Source organism: Peromyscus californicus, unplaced genomic scaffold (genome assembly GCF_007827085.1).
Source record: "Peromyscus californicus insignis strain IS unplaced genomic scaffold, ASM782708v3 Scaffold_12__1_contigs__length_115047231, whole genome shotgun sequence".
Taxonomy (NCBI): domain Eukaryota; kingdom Metazoa; phylum Chordata; class Mammalia; order Rodentia; family Cricetidae; genus Peromyscus; species Peromyscus californicus.
The window spans coordinates 66,885,748-66,903,536 of NW_026294413.1; the positions used below are offsets into that span (position 1 = coordinate 66,885,748).

Here is a 17,789-nt window from a genome sequence, read left to right on the forward strand (position 1 = left end):
TCTCAAGATCTAGCCATATCACTCTTGGGCATACACAAAAGAACCATTCATCTTACCAGAGATATTTGCTCAACCATGTTCATTGTTATGCTATTCACAATAGTCAGAAATTAGAAACAACCTAAATGTCCCTCAACAAAAGAACAGATAAAGAAAATGTGATACATTTACATAATGGAGTATTATTCAACCGTTAAAAAAAATGAAATTTGCAGGTAAATGGATGGAACTAGGAACAAAACAAATCACCATGAGTGAGGTAACCCAGATACAGAAAGACAACTATGGTATATATTCATTTATATGAGGACATTAGCTGTGAAGTCAATGATAAGCAAGCTATAATCCATAGAACCACAGAGGTTAGGTATAGACTAAGGGACTGGGGCAGGGCAGCTCTCCCTAGGAAAGGGGAATAGAATAGATAGTTATGGATGGATTGGGGGGGTAAAATGGGAGGATCAAGTGAGGAGGGGGAGGAGAGAGGGTGATGAGGGAATACAAGAAAAAAATGCTTTTTCTTATCTACTTTTTCCGTACCTATTCAATACTTGTTTTTTTGACTTCACAGCTAATATCCACATATAAGTAAATACTTGCCATAGTTGTCTTTCTGTGTCTGGGATAGCTCACTCAGGATAATTTTTTTCCAGTTCCATTCATTTACCTGAAAATTTCATGATTTAATTAATTAACTAATTAATTAAAAAATTAACAAAATACTGACTCAGAAAACTTAAAATCTAAAGTAGAACATCTTACTGATAATCTGAATGAGAATTGCACAGGAGCCATTGCTTGAAACCTAAATTCCTGCTCTCCTTGTCACCAACCTCTGTAATCTCCTTTTTGCCTCACGTCCCTGACATACTGCAGTTCACCAAAATTTGTCTCCATCAGCCTTTCATGACACTGTGACTGTATCTGGCTGCAGCTCTTTTGTTGTGTTTCATTGAAAGCTTGGCCACATGATGGTCTCAGACATTTCATTCAACAGGGCAGAGAAGGTTCTGGGTCACACCATCAGACTCCAGGGAAAGAAGAAACAGGAAGATGGAGATTTTAAATAATCACCTCTGATCTCAGAAGTTTTGGTTCCCTGTAGAAATGTCTGAGTAAAATTTACCTCGGTTTTGAGGGCTTCTAGAATGTACTACAGAGCTGGGATTTCGGTTAGAACATAAAAACCACTTCTCTTTTCTTCCCTGTCACCTTCTGATAACATCACTCAGAGGAAATCCATTGTGGCCAAAAAAAAAAAGATTTTCCTTCCTTCCACACGGGGGTGTGGGCAATAGTGCTAAGGAATTCATGGCAGACATTCACAGGCACCAGCATGAGGGCACGATGCTGCTAAACCTCTGGTTCACTGACTTGACTTGTAGCAGATTAACCCAAGGAGCCAGCTTGAGTTGATCCAGAGGGCTCAGGAGACAGCAGCAAATACATTTCAAATTATTGAAAACTTCAGGTTTCGAATAAAGAGCAGGGTTGCTCTTGCAAAGGTTCAGCTAGGGAATCCTGTGAGCTGATAAGTCAAGCTCCTGTAATAGCAACAGCTACAACACTTGCCTTGAACCTGCTACCAGGTATGGTCCCTGCTGCGGCACCCCCACAGTGCTATGGCCTGGCTTCACCGAACCCCATGGCATGACTTGGGAGAGAAGGAATACTTTTGCTGGTCCTCAGAGCAGAAAGCGGAGACCTCAGTGCTGTCTAACACAAACGGTGTCCCAGGCTCTATCTTCCAGGGGGTGGGCGGAGAGGGGGGAGGGGGAAAACAGGCCCTGGGCCTTTGTTGAGTGGACTGGGGACCTGAGCAAACTCCCTAAGGACCACCAGACAGAAGGTGAACTTCCCCTTCCCAGTCTCCTGTTCCACATCCACCAATCCAGATCAGCCTGACTATTTAGTAAAAATTGAACATATGATGAAAAATGTGGTTTTATGCTTATTTCTTTTTTATGTGGGGAATCAGAAGTGTGGAGTGGGGAGGCGTGTAAACCATACACCATGAGTATGTGGCAGTCAGAGGATAATTTGTAGGCATTGGTTCTCTCCTCTACCATGTGGGCCCAAGGAACTAAATTGTATCATCAGGCTTTGTGGCAGACACTGACCCATCAGGGATGTGATTTTAAGGGGTACCAACTAATGATACTGCTTAGCCACCAACTCTACTCACAATCAGCCCTGCTCACTGCACTTCAGCAAAAGTGATGCTGCCTCCCCACTGTGGGCTGCTACTGATCACGAAGGCTGGAAGGGCAGTTCTGGGGGCCTGTACCTAAACCCCTTGTCCTTAATAGCTGCCATGCTCAGCCTCTCAAAAATCCCAGATAGCTAAATGTTTTAACCCTACACACTCCATCAGTGAGACACAGGCAGAGAAGTGGCCAAGGCCAGCCCTGTGAGACTCAATCTCCAAAGACACCTGCTACCTCGTGTCCCTGGGGATCTGGGTCAGAAAAAGACAGACAGAACACCAAGCCCAGGGCACTCCTGGAAGCCCCCTTCCTACCACAGGACTGGAAGAGTGCTGTACTTGGCAGTTAGGGATTCCCCCAGGCACCTTGTCTGATTTGAGAGGCTGGGCTTGGCCCCATCCAGGGCTCTTGCAGGCTGCAGGGCACCACTGTGGCAGAACCCTGGAGCTGAAAGGCTAAGGCCATCAAAAGCAGCTAAACCGTCCTTCCTCACACACTCCCCCGTGCATCTCTTGTTGGAGTAGCTATGAATTGCAGGCTTCTGGTTATGAGCTCATCTAATACCCACATCACTGAATACCTCCCCCCATCACCCCCTTTTACTTTTTCCTTTCTTGGGGAGAGTGAGGGTATAACAAAATTCTCACTTTATAGCCCAAGCTAGCCTCAACCTCTCAATCCTCCTGCCTCAGATCCCCAAGTGCAGGGACTATAGGTGTCCAATCACCACACCTGGCTTTCTCTTCACTCTTGGTAAGTCTGGTGATTTCACTGATACACTAGTTGTTTCTAAGAAGTCACCCCAAATTTGAAATGACTTAAGACTCACCTTTTTCTTTATTCCTCTTTCTCACAGTGCTAAAGGTAGAACCCAAAGCCTTGTATATATGCTAAGCCAGCACTCTGCCACAGAGCTCCACCAGCCCCTCCAATTAAACTTCTATCCATAGATCCGTATGGGGGAAATAACATCCACTTAAACCTGAAAGATGATGCTGAGATGCGTATGTGTGTACGGAGCAAGGCTTAACAGAGATTGAAATGGTCAGAGTTGATGGTAGCTGGTGGCCCTCAGCAGGCCCCACCGTAGCATGCCTGATTCTACCCATGACTGAACCTGTGGTGCAGAAGGTCAGCACTGTGCACTCTCCTGGATCCTGGATCTACAGACTTTTGTCAGAGAAGTACAGCCCTGAAGATGAGCCCTACTGGTCTCAGTTAAGCTCAAGGGTTTAACACTAGTAAACTTTTGATGTTTTGCACTCAATGCCAAGCTTAATTGTGGTGTGTGTGTGTGTGTGTGTGTGTGTGTGTGTGTGTGTGTGTGTGTTACAATCCCCATACTGAACACTAAAGTTTTGGAAACTAGTTTTTGTTACAGAGTTGGTGATGTTTCTTAATGAGCAACCCAAAAATCACAAGGCAAAGCGTGCTACAGAATAGAACATCCCACAGGAGAGTGATTTCCAAAAGATAAATTAACCTGACAGCTGATGGTGCAACCAGTTCATGGAACTCTGGATGGAATGTGATTCATCTACAACATAAAGATTTGTTAAGGGGGTAGACATCCTTAAATAAAATATAAAAGAATTGTACTATTGCCTTTCAAGAGAGGAATGCACTTGACTCATGACTTGCTAGTTTTCTGCAATCCCTATCCATTCAAGAAGACATCTTTAAAGATGAGACCCAACAGACGAACATTTGCAATCACTTCTGATGATAAAGAATTACTGGCTTTAAGTCCCAATTAAACAAAATGAGTAGTCCTCTAAAGGGCATTCTATCCTTATTGTAACTTTATTAGAAAATACTGATTTTTCTATAAATTGACATCTTGTCAGTAAAAACCTTGTGGAAATAAAAAAAACTATCGCATAATATCAATGTTTTCCATTGGTCCTAGGACCTAGCATATTCTCTGGTCCTTTACAGCTTACAGATGAGAGCACTGTGCCCTTGGTACTGGCAGCTGTGGTAGTGACTGAGTGCTCCCAGTGTGGCTATTACTGACTCTGCTGTGGCCACTTACCATCCTAGCTTCCAAGACTTCTTGCACATTTCTCTATTATCTTTGACTTGGCATATACTCTCTTGCCACTTCATATCAAGAAGAGATTCTGGGTTCTTGCATCATCTGGATGCCCTGCTTCACACCAGGCAAAACTGCACAATGGTTCTAGGGTACATGCCTAAAGCCCCAAACAAACCTCAGTTCTGCCATCTGTTTGTGTGACACAGGTCTTTAAATTGTGGGTAATACCATCACTTTGCAGGTCCACACACAGAAGACACTAGAATTAAGACAGTTCTTAACCCCACAGGAATGTTTGCTGGGACCAGGGTGCTCACACTTGGGGTAAATAGAATACATCTGATCCTAACACTCCACTCCAGCCTTGGTGAAAAGCATAACTGTTACAACATAAATATGGCCCAGGTGAAGCTTGATGTAGAAAATTAAGTGGAATCTAAAAAAGAAATGTGGGCATAGATCACCCCCTTTGGAGCCCAAGGGTAGGGCTTTCAGACTTTGAGATCATAAAAATATGTATGTCACCCAGCATAGTAAGGGTTAAAACAGGTTTGGTCAAGAATGCTTTTATCATGTTCTACCTACATGCCTGCTCTCCCTCTAAGGACTTGCGGCTGATTTTGACTAGGTTTTTAACTAGTTACAAATACAGCTCCTCTAGAGCCCATGCAGACTACTAACCAAATGCCTCCATCTAGCCCTGTACCCCAACTCCCATGGTTATTGAAATGGAAGGTCGAGGAATTCAGGAGGCAGCAGTATGCAAGATGAGTAAAGAGAAACCCACATAACACAGATGCTCAGAGGCACACCCCAAAACAGACACATCATAATGCATCATGTTGCTATTCCCAATGCTCCTTTGCTTTTGGTTTTTTCAATTAAAGGTACTTATAACCATTGATTCATTCAACAAACATTTATTAACACCTAATATGTGCCATAATTTTCCTAGGTACTTGTGATACAGGAGAGAAACCTTATCCCATTACATTCTCACCAAGTATGATGCTCTGCTCTTGTAGCAGGGGGACATTAAAAACAGAATGAACAGGCATGCATGAATAAATCAAGACTGAAATCTCAAGTCTGGGAGTTGTCCTCTGCTTTTTGCACTTTGCATCTCCCTCTTGAGAAAACAGGAAGCATGACTTTATTGAAGCCTAGAACTGCAGTCAGACAGAGCTGGTCTGTGAGTAGGTCCTAGGTATAGTGTATCACTCTCAGAAAGATCCAAGTGACCATCTTAGCTCATTCTCCACAGCTATAGACCATATCCTGGAGAGGGGCTGGGCTCTATGTCCCATTGGGTTCTTAGCACACGGATAGATGCCTGAAGGATGGTCAAGTTGTTAAATGAATAAACAATTTGCTCCATGGGAAGTGTAGCCCTGTTGATGTTCATATGCTACAAATGCCCAAAAGGGTGGAAAGTGAATGCTACTCTTCAATGATTAAATTCAACGGTAAAATTACCACTTCTGTATTTTATTCCTACTCGAACCATTTATTTGTGTATTAAGATCCAAACAGGGCCAAGCGTGGTGGCAGACACCTTTTAGTTCCAGCATTTGGAAGGCTGAGGCAGGCAGATTTCTGTGAGCTGGAAGCCAGCCTAGTCTACAGAGTTCCAAGACAGCCATAGCTCACTACATGGTTAAGACCCTGTCTCAAAACAAAACAATATAAATGCAAGTCTTACAGATCCCTTTTACATCTACCAAAAAAAATGCTAAATATTTTACTAAGAATAAAAATTATTGCTTGTCCCATCACCAATTCTTTACCAGTAATTTTTTTTTAAAAAATCTGAAAAAAAAATTTTTTGTGACAGAAACTGACAAGTGTGTTAAGGCATAGTTTATGCCAGTCATTATGCCAGAACATTGATTCTTAACTGCATTGAAGTCTAATAACAAGGTGCTGCCCCAACTTCACTAACATAAATCTACAACACATAATTCACCTTTGAAAATGCTGCACTCCAAGACCCCCAGTGATTTCAATTAGTCATCCCATAAAAGCAACTGATCCTGTTCACTACTGCCACCTGCTGACAGGAACTTAGAACTACAAATTTGATCATCTGGGAGAGAGGCAAGATGTTCAGGAGTTTGGGATCATTCTGATAGGTGGGTGAGGTGCTATCTCAAAGAAGCAACAAAAACAAACTACTACTCTTGTCATCAAAAGTGGGAATGTTTTATATTGCATATAGAGTTCAAAGGAACACACTACAACTTAGTGAGCTGAGTTTATTTCAAAAGCAATTGCTATGGAAAACCCTCTATCAATGTAGAATTCTTAAAATAACCTGTAACATGTTGGACACTGTATGTTCTACTTACTTTACAGAACCTAGAAACTGGATTGCTCTTGATTCACTGTAGCTGAGGTTCTTGTTGGCTTGGCTGATCCATGGAGAACATTCCAGGTCTGCATTGAGAACTAATTTTTTTAACTACTCAAATACCCAATTGGGCTTAAAACTAGAGACCAGGGCTGATACCATCACTGTCCAGAACTACTCTGACCATTTCCATTGGAGTTAATAACTGCAGTCACAGGAATCAATCTCCATCACATTCACAGGCAGTGATGAGTTCGTCAACAAAGCATAGCAGTAGCCTTTGGGAGGCGTCTAGATTATTCAGCTTCTGAAGATGGAGAGTGCATTCCTGGCAGTTAAATGTGGTACATCTTCTTTAATACACATTTCTTTTTCTCTTTGCCTACCATGGAGAGAAGCAGTTCTGTGGCACAAAGAAAATCTGTAGTAGCCACAGCACTCTGGGCAAGTGGCTCTCGAGGCCAGTCTGATCAACACACTGAGTTACAGCACAGCCAGGGGCTACACAGAGAAACCCCGTCTCAAAAAACCCAAAAAGTGTAGTACAATTTTGTGTTAATATTGATGTGGTTTGGGGTTGGACTTTAAACCCTGATCGTTTTTAAATTATTAAAGTGGTTTTAGACCTTTCCCCTCAGAAAACATGTTTCCAAGTGCATCACAAGGATTCACTATCAACCTGTGATGTGTACCACCACCAAGCTCAATTTCTAACTCCAGAATCAGAAATCTAGGCAATAGTGAGCTTTACAGACCCGAAGCCCTGCCACTGTTGTCACTGTGCTGCAGGAGGGTCAGTTTGGATGTGTGTGGCCCTCTTCAGTTCCACACAAGCTAAAATGCTTGGCACCAGTGATTCAGTTTGTGGGTCTGTAATGTTTCCACGGACTGACTGCATGACTGCTCCTCCCCCGAACACCCCAAATCGGAGTGTTGTCATGAAGACTCTTCAACGTTTTCAGATTTTAGACCATTGCAGAGTTCAGATTTTCAAACTAGGGAAGCTCAACTTGTCACTACTGTTTACAAGTTAAATCTTACCTTATATTTTGGTCTCCTTTTCATAAGGCCTGTATTTATGAGCTTGTAATTCAGTAATCAGGATTCCCTGCCTTTTATTGTAGGGACATTTTCCTACCCAGTTCATCTCATGTGAGAATCACAGCCATTTATTGGATTATCCTTCCAAACATCCAGTTTCAAAATGAAGACATAAAGTAGAGTAGCTGTTTCTACTCCCAGCCCCTGAATGAAGACGCTAACCTGCTGTGGACATAAGAGTTCAAGCTGGTAATGCTCTGAAACTGGTGTAATCTTAAGGGTATAGCAGAACAGACTGGCAAACTGCAGAATCTACTCTATGAATAACAGCTTGTCGGGGTAAAACTGAAAACTATGTAGTTTAGTTAAGGAAATTTATCTTTAAAAGTCTTTCACAGACATGATAATCATGACTTCTTTTGAGGGAAACTAAAGTAACATATAGTCAATGGTAGCTTAGAACAAAAGCAGAACCATGTAATGATACCCTCTGAAAAAATAGCTGGCCTAAAAACTAACGTTCAGTGATTTAAGACTACATTTAGGACATTTAAGACTGAAGACTAAGAAGACCTATGATAGAGTAGTGCAAACTCAAACTTGACATTTTCTATCCTCTTCACTACAGTCCTTTATGCTACACAGAAATGAGTTACCGTGATTTGCAAATCACAATTGGCCAGGACAAAGGGAAGCCAGAAAAAGCAGTGTAAATAGAAAGCACAGCATAATATGCACCCTCCTCCTGTTTCAATAATTAACACACGGGTAACCACTCCATTTCATGAAAGGAAAACATGAGTTACGATTTGAGTAAAAAGTATTTTTATGGGAAAAAAAGAAGGCTGAGCATCTTGCCTAGAAAAATCCTTTAATATCTCACGTTACCTAATACAGTAAAAGCCTTTCAAAATGCGTTGAGAATTCAGTTTGCATGGGAAATCCACTTGCCTCAGAATGGCTAGTCATCTTTTTAATTGAACGATTAAGTGGCAAAATCGTTCAGAACAGAAAAATATAGTATCTTCAATAGACATCTCAAGACAATAAAGTTCTATTTACAAGATGCTGTCTATAATCAGATATCACCAGAAGCAAAAATAAACAATCATTTCATTGTCCTTTCTCTCAGCAGCAGGTTATGGCCACACACTAAGGAGAGCCAAGAACCAAAGAAATGTGCTCCAGGTGAAATAAATTTCCCAGAACAGCTGTCATAAAATAGTTTTCTTTCCCCCTGAGAATCAAGTAGATCAATCATTGGATTGCATGAGACAAAAACGAGCTCTAAATCCACTACCATGTAAGATCAAAATTCTGTAGGCATTTCTGTTTAGAAAAGCTAAAATGTACAAATGATAAAAACTAAATAGCAAGACACGGTGCTTAGTAGTACCACAGCAGAAATTTATGGTATTTGGTAAAATATACATGTGATATTTGTGGATAAGTTTATTGCTTTTTGATGGGCTATAGCACCACTCTGAGAAATAAAAGATGGTTAGGATTAACCAGCCTTTAGTCACAATATGTGTTTCCAGTAAAAGTGTTTCAGAAGGAACGCTGAAAAGCCAAGAAACATTTGCATTATGTTTTAAGTATTCTCAGCTTCATTCAACAGGTGAATTGGGATCAATCTTAGTAAAGTAACTTGTACTGGATTTGCTACTGTCAGGCTGATGATTCAAATATAAAACCAAGGGACTCAAGTTAATCAAACTTACAAAAAGTTAGTACACTGCAAATTTTCATGCCAAAAGAAAATTTTTTGAGATAGTTATTGCTTAAATGAGCAGTGGCTATACATGTCAAATCTTCAAAATCGTGATTGATAAAATTTCTTTAGTGTGCTAAAATTTATCCTAAGGGAGAGAGAAATGTACAAGGGCTATGTAGATACTGTCTACTCACTATGGAAAACAGGCCAATTTCTCTCAGAAAATATTTTAAAAACTAATATCACCATGGTGATTTCAGGATTAAGAATAAGAAAGTAACATCACACATGCTATAGAGTCAGCCAAATAATGATTTTCAGCTACTACTTTACTCAGTCTTCAGAAAGTATAATATGAAGTTTCCTTAATCTAAAAGTTGTGAATAAGATAGACTGCTATGCAGAAGCACAAAGATATTTTAAATGTAATCTTCTATAAGAAGTAATTAAAATTTCAAAGCCAAACAATCTAGCATCAAGTATGATTTCCTCTGAGACTGACTTTATCCACAAGTTTTTTTCCTTCAATCATCTGGATTAATCAGCATTCTCCACTGGTAATCTTTGTGAGAAAGTGGGACACTATCTCCTTTCAAGTAGCTTGACTTTCTAAAATGACTATTTCAGGAGTGGAATTTCTAAAAATAATTCTGCCCCGCATAAGCATCAGTCACTTTTGGAAGCAGGCACAAGAATTCTCTAAGAGTGGTAAAACTTGAGAGTGCTATCCAAGTTGTAATGCAGCATGGTCTGTACACTTGGGGGTGGAGGGTGTCATATACTGAAGGCTGGTAGGGAAAAAGAAAACAGTCTTACACTGTCACCAGACATTTTTACAAAGAGAAATGTCTTAATCTTGTTTTCAAGTTACACACACTCTCTCTCTACTTACATATATATATAAAATCTATATATATATATATATACATACATACTTTTTTATTGGGGTGATGCAGAAAGTCACAAGTGAGAAAAGGACACTAAGTTTTAATAAAGGGAACATAAAGTCGTTTTCACCAGCATAGGTTCACATTACAGAACACCAGTATCGACAGCATTCTCTTGTCTATTTTTGGTACAGAAGATGGTATCTCTCTACACAACCTGGTAAGGCTTCAGTAACTAAAACATAAAACAAACAAACAAAAAACCCAAACAAAACAAAAAAAACCCAGCCTATTAGTTTACAGTTTATTTTAAAAATTTTGAAAGACACTGCAAGTTCTAAACTTGAGTAGTGCTACCCATACACAACCATCGGGTCAAGAACGCAGTAAAAGCACGCCCTTTGGAGGGAGCTTTGCAACAGGAGAGCAGTGCAACAAGAAAAACTTATACATGGCACATTCTCTTCATATTTTGTAATGTAAAAAGTTACAAACATACCTAATCAAATAAATAATAATAAAAAAGAATTTGATGTACTTGTTAAGTATCCTAAAACCACTACATAGAATAATGGCAACTTTCACTCACAGATTATTTACATGGTGATACCCAGTGTGGGTACATTGCTACAAAACTCAAAACAGAAGGAGTAAACTTGAAATGTTCTCCTGTAAAGATCTAGCAGCATGACTATCTAATGCTGTGTTATCCCATTGCTTCTGAAACGGTCCTTTTTTAGTCTGTGTCTTCATCCAGTTCATAATTGTCTTTATCATAAATATCTTTTACTAGAAGAACCCGTACAAGCATATTTTCCAGGGTGTTCCGGTCCAGGGAAGTAGATGTGTACCACACAGGGCTATCTGTAGAACTAGAACATTCTGGTTGCAAATAAAAAACATCCATTCTCTGATTAAGATTCTGTGGACTTTGGAGGAAAAGAGAAAAGGTCAATTTCATAAAACACAACAAAATTCCAATTGACTTTACTTCTTTCAAGAACAACTCAGCCCCCAGCAACAGCTGTGCTCGGCACTTTTTTCTGCCTCATTAACTGCAATAATGTTTTATCAGTAAACTGTTCTCTAAGCTTTTGTAATAAAAGGATTAGTTCTCTACTGTAATTTAAATCCTATTATCATAGAATCCAAGACTCCATTAATATATACATTATTATTTTAGTCATTATTATAATGGTGCCAATTATAATCTTAAATGCACTAATTTAACATTACAAGTCCATTTCAGGAAAAAGGAAATGCGAAAAATATGACTTAAAATGATGAAAATATGCAACATATAAAAAGCATTACAGCATTATACAACAGAAAAAAAAATCAAATACCAAAAAGACAATACTGAGAAAGGAATTCCCATCTGGCAAGTAGTTACCAACACTGGAAATCCATGAAACTAAACTGATGCTCCAGAATAGAGCTTAAGAAAACTACCTTTATACCACAGTGAGAAACATGGGCATGCTAGAGGTGAAGTTCATATGTTTACAAGTTCTTCAAAGCCACCCCAGAAACCACACTATGATTTGAGAAGTTGTTTACAAAGTACAACCCAACTCTGCACTTTATGAAAGTCAGAGTGCTTATTTAAAACACTCAAAATGAAATCGTATGACAGGGCCTCAACACTTATACAGTTCCCAGAGCCTATTAGTTTCAGACAGGGGAATGCAGCAGTCATGCAACTGGGGGACCTTCCGAAGAATGTCTTTAAAAAACTGTTTTCATTCACATCTAGGTATTTTATTTTCATCTCTACCCATTGTACCTACTTTTAAACACACCTACCTTTGCACTAGGAGCTGACAAACAGTGGCCAGCAACCTGTTTGTATAAAGCCATGTACTGTGAACTTATTATTATATAGTATACGGCCTCTGTCTAGTTGTAGTAGGACAATCAAGTAGATAAAACAGATTAAACACCCCAAAACCTAAAATAGTTATCTCTACACAGAAAGTTTATGTCCCTGCTCGGCAATCAACAGAACCGCTAATCTCTAATCTAAAAGATGACAGCAGGAGTGATATTTTTAGCAAAGAGTGGTTTCTTAACATCAACAATCCTAAAGCACGTGTGCTAGGTATTTCACAAGAGGACTCTAAAATTACAGTTGAATATAACTTTGGAATATAAAATTCCAAGAGAGAAATCTTAAAAATTGATAAAATACCATCACTTCCTTCATGCATTTTGTGTGTGTGCATAATACATATTGGTTTTTCAAGACAGGGATTCACTGTGTATCCCTCGCTATCCTGGAACTCTGTAGACCAGGTTGGCCTTGAACTCACAGAGCTTTCTGCCTCTGCCTCCTGAATGCTGGGATTACAGGCATGCACCACCACTGTACGGCTTGCCATCACTTCGTAATTAGTGTTAAATTCAACCAACTTATACAAACATTTTAAAAAGTCAAGTATCAGGCTGAGGATGCAGCTCAGTGACAGAGCACTTATCTAGGATGCATGAAGTCACAAGTTCAATTCACCTGTACTACAAAATAAAAGTAAAATATCATTAATGTTCACCTTTTAGACAAGTAGCATTCAAACATTTTCACAGGACATCTAGAAGGGTTGGCTGTGTTTTCAATTTGTTCAAATACTGGCTCATCATCTTCATGTTTTCGTTTTCCAGTAGCAATTTTATCTTTAAAAAGCAACAATAACAAAAGTAAGCCTCCTAAAACCAATCTTTTTTTCTTTCTTGTGTGTATGTGTATGTATGGTACGTGTATGAATGTGGGCACAGTGAGCCACAGCATATATGTGAAGGTCAGAGGACTTCTAAAAGTCAGTCCTTACCTTCCACCTATCTGAGGCAGGGCCTCTCTACATCTGCACTGCATACTCCAGGCTAGCTGGCCTATGAACTTCCTGGTGATTCTCCTGTTTCTGCCTCTCCTCTCCCCATAGAGTGCTGATATTACAGATGCACCATACTGTATCTGGCTCTTTATGTGGGCTCCAGGAATTCCAATTCAGGTGGTCAGACTTGCACAGCCCCCTAAACCAATTCTCAGTAAAGACATTACGATTTATCCATAGCAACACAGGATTAGGTTCCCTTCAGAGTTTTCTATGTGGTAGCTTTTAATGTATAATTTTCCAACAAAGGAACCGAGAGGCTGAGAATATAGCTCAGTTGGTAGAATGCTTGCCTAGTATGTCGAATGCCCAAGTATGAACCCCAGCTCAGTATAAAAACAGGTGTAATGGTTCATGCCTATAGTCAGCAAAGGAAGAAGGACCACAGTTCCAAGGTCATTCTTTGCTACATGATTTAAGGCCAGTCTCAATTAGAAATCCGATCCCAAAAAAATAAATAAATAAAACAAAAGAAATAAGACATTTTAAGAAGATACAGTTTGAAGGCAGAGGCAGATGGATATCTAGGAGTTTGAGGCCATCCTAGTCTACACAGGGAGTTCCAGACTAGCCAAGGATATATAAGTGAGACCGTGTCTCCAAAAAAAAAAAAAAAAAGGAAAGGCACATTTTGTTTTATGAAAACAATTGTCTTTAGGCTCTTAATGAATAGGGCTTAATGAGGTAGATTTTAATAAGAAAAACTTTGAATATTCCCACCACAGATAATCTCCAAATAAAAAGGCTATACTATCAGGACCAGTGATGGCTCACAGGTTAAGAGCACTGACTTGCTCTTGCAGAAGACCTGGGTTCAGTTCCCAGAACCTGCATGGTGGCTCACAACCATTCATAACTCCAGTTCCAGGGTATCTGACACCATCTTATGGCACCCTCGAACACTGCACATATGTGGTGCACACATACATTCTTGCAGGCAAAACACATTCATACACAGAAAATAAAGATAAATGTTGATTTTAAAAGAAGTTACACTACCTTCATTATCTGTTCCACATAAGGAAGACACCTGATACCGAAGACATGCTTTATTTTCCATCGTTAAAGGATTTTTTTTCCAATGCCTAAACACGGTGCCAAAGGAAAGTCTTAAGTGTTGCTCCACTGTTTTCAGGCCAAAATACTTAGTGTTGAAGTAGAACAAGGTGTTCAAAAGAGCTACTGGAGAGTGTGATCCTAGCTGTTTTATCCTCCAGAGATAGTCTTCTTCAACTCGAGAGAATATTGAACCTTAAATAGAGAGAACTATTTTAAAAGAATTATAAATACAACAGTTTTAATTTAACCATCTAGAAATAGAAGTGAATTTAAAACAGCCCTATGCCAATCCACTATTCACACTGGGTCAATGTGAATGAACCTTAGAATTACATATTAGCTCTTTTGACAATATAAGGGTTGGGAAACAGTCTGTGGAACCACCATCCACAGAATAAGGTACAGGATGCTTGCTCCTGTCCTTTAGTAAGACATCAGAAAATAATTAAAATCTGTATAATTCTTGAAAACATGTGATTCTCATAATCAAATATATTTTCTTCATATCAGAATCTATATATTGTAGGTCTTAAGACATAAATATCTAGCTTTGCACTCCAAATAAAGTAGGTCACAGGCTTTATGAAGTTCTTCACAAACATTAGTTACTGATTATGTTTATTTGCAAATGAGCTCATGAGCACAAGTTCATACATCCTAATTTGGATTATTTCCTAATTATACTTAACATACTTTCTGTAAAAGTAAAAATTCCATTATCAACTATCAACACATATTTAAAACAGCATTACCATCTGGAAGAATGCTTGGTTGCCAACTTCGGAGAATTTTATTCAATTCTTGCTCAAACATCTGGTATCCTGGATCAATAAATATGTTGTCCTTTCGATTACTACCACATAAGTACTACAAAAAAATTATTGAAGGAAAACCAGCTAATTATAAACAGTGAATGTATTACGCTTTTCATTTCTTAAGAAAAAGTTTTATGTTTAAGAAAAGCAAGGATTCTAATAAAACACAAAAAATTATTGGCCTTGGGTATGTGTGTACAAACTGAAAAAGCATAAACTACCAAATAACTATTGCTTAAAACATGAAAAGCTGGAAAGCATAACACAAATTCCTGAATGTAAAAACTACATACGAATCATCAATATGGGGCCATAGAAACGGCTTAAGCAGGTAAAGCATTTGCCACACAAAAGCCTGATAACCAAGTAAGGTTCTCAGAACCCACTCTACAATGTTGTCCTCTGACTGTCAGCTGTGCAGTGTGGCACGTACATGCTTCCCCCACCTCCCTCTCCCTCTCCCTCTCCCCCCCCTCACACACACACACAAAATCACACCCACACTCATTAGACAAAATACAAAATGACTATAGTTTATATCACACATGGAGAAAAATAGACATTTTAAAGAATAATTAATGATTAAAGGAAAACACTGAGGAGCTGGCTGCCTGAGCTCTCTGCCAAAAAAGTGTGCATACATGTGTACATGGTTGCGCTTCTGAAAATACTAAGAACCTAACCAGGGTTATACCACAAGGGAGGAACACCTGCCTAGTTGCTCAAGGGCCAGGGCATTATTTCCAGTATAGCAGAAATCAAAACAAAAACAATCTTTTTACCTGAAAACTAAACAATTTACAGAAGAACCCAGGCCCTTTATGGTATGACTTCACCATCACTTACACTTCACACCTGATATCCAGCCATGTTAAAAGTGGTTCCTGGGAAACTGCCTGACTCTGTTTTCTAGGGATGCCATTCTCCTCTCATCCTCTCTAGGAAATTTCTACCTGCATTTCAATTTAAAGTCTCTCATGCTGTGTATACACTTGTGTAACACATGCTTGTGTAAGCACACACATGTGGAAGCCAGAGGTAAACACTGAGTATCTTCCTTAATTACTTCTCGACATTTTTGCGACAAGAGTCTCTCACTCAACATGGAGCTCTCTGATTCAGGTAGACTTCCTGGCCAGAAAGTCCTAGGGAGCCTCCTGTCTCCCCCTTCCTAGCATTGGGATTACAAGCAAACACCCCCACATCTGGCTTTTTACGTGGGTGCTGGGGATCCAAACTCAGGTCCTCATGCTGGAACTGCAAGCATTTTACCCACTGAGCCAGCTCCTCGCCCCACTGTTAGACCTTACTGAGATACTTAGGTAGAATTACTTTGTCCCAGAACTGTGCTACAAATACTCCTTGAGTAAAGCATCATGAATATTTTAAATCCTTGTGCAAACCATATCATAATGTCCTCCTCCCTTACTATTCTCCCTCACAGCCCATGCTGGCCTCAAACTCACAACCCTCCTGCCTCACATATGCTAGCATGTACGATGTACTATGCCTCGTTTATACTGATTTCGTAAGTCAAACTAATCAATTCTACTTGATTTTTTTTCTTTTGTTGTTGTGTTTTTGTTTTTGATTTTTGTTTTCTATTTTTGGGGGTTTTTTTGTTTTTCTGTTTTTTGAAACAGGGTCTTGCCACATAGCCCAGGCTGACCTCACACTCATGAGCATACCTGCCTTAGTCTCCCCCAAGTACTGTGCTACTATACTCAGCCCAGATTCAAACTTATGAGCTACATAACTTGGACAAGCTCCTATGTAACACATCTCTCCTCATCAGAACAAGGCAAAAATAATGGTAGGTGCATCCAACACTTAGCACGGGTACATAGAAAATCAACTACTAGTAGTTAATAAATGTAATTTATCAACAGAAGTATGTCAATTTCCAAACCATGCCAAAGTCCAGTAAACAGAAAAATTAAAAGATTAGCAAAACTTCATAAATACTATAAATGTATTTCTTTTTGTTTTGGTTTTTGTCAAGACAGGGTTTCTCTGTGTAGCTTTGGAGATTATCCTGGAACTCACTCTGTAGACCAGGCTGGCCTTGAACGCAGAGATCCACCTGTCTCTGCCTCCTGAGTGCTAGGATTAAAGGCATGTGCCACCACTGCCCGGCTAAATATTTTTATAGTATATAAATAATGCAGTCTTAAAGCCTCATGAATAAAAGAAAATTGGTTGTATGTAATTTAGTAATTTCTGAAAACTACTCATTTGTATAGAACTTAAATTAACTACACAGGCCACTGCTCTACTCTTTCTTAAATTTATAAACATAGTGCAAAGCTTTAAAACAAAATCTTACTACATTCCTACCTATAAAATACTCAAAGGTAAAATCCTAGAAGAAATTCTGGGATGATGTCAAGTTACTACTATCTAGGGAGTTGGAAGAGAGAGAAATCTATCAGAATATACCATGAAATTCTCAAAGAATGAAAATATTATTAAACAACAACAAACCCTCAAAACTAAGCAATCAAGCAACAAAAAAAACTAGAAGCTCATTTTTAGGATATATTTAGGAAGGTGTTTTTAAATAAAATTTCATATAGACTAAAAAACAACAAAAATATAGAACTGGATAAAGATAACAAGAAAAGCCTAAAACTTTCTCTCCTTTCCCACTGAACCCATGTTCTGTTTTACACGCAAATCTTTTCATCTGCATAGTCAAACATAATGTCTCTTGAAACAAAGGGCATGGACAGTTACTTAGCATTGCTAGTGTGGTCCAGGTAATATACTTATACCCTGTACTTATAT

The 17,789-nt window shown here is 39.2% G+C and overlaps 1 protein-coding gene across 1 annotated transcript in view; it reads right to left on the reverse strand.

The window, feature by feature from the left end:
* Positions 1-8,490: 8,490 nt before the first annotated feature.
* Zmym2 (zinc finger MYM-type containing 2) overlaps positions 8,491-17,789 on the reverse strand; it is an 84,014-nt gene continuing 74,715 nt past the window's right edge. Inside the window, exons 21-24 of the mRNA XM_052733114.1 lie at positions 14,940-15,054; positions 14,128-14,379; positions 12,790-12,910; positions 8,491-11,169 (exon numbers count right to left, since the gene is read on the reverse strand). Of these exons, the coding sequence (XP_052589074.1) occupies positions 10,977-11,169; positions 12,790-12,910; positions 14,128-14,379; positions 14,940-15,054 (681 nt within the window). The 3' untranslated portion in view covers positions 8,491-10,976. The remainder of the gene's footprint in view (positions 11,170-12,789; positions 12,911-14,127; positions 14,380-14,939; positions 15,055-17,789) is intronic.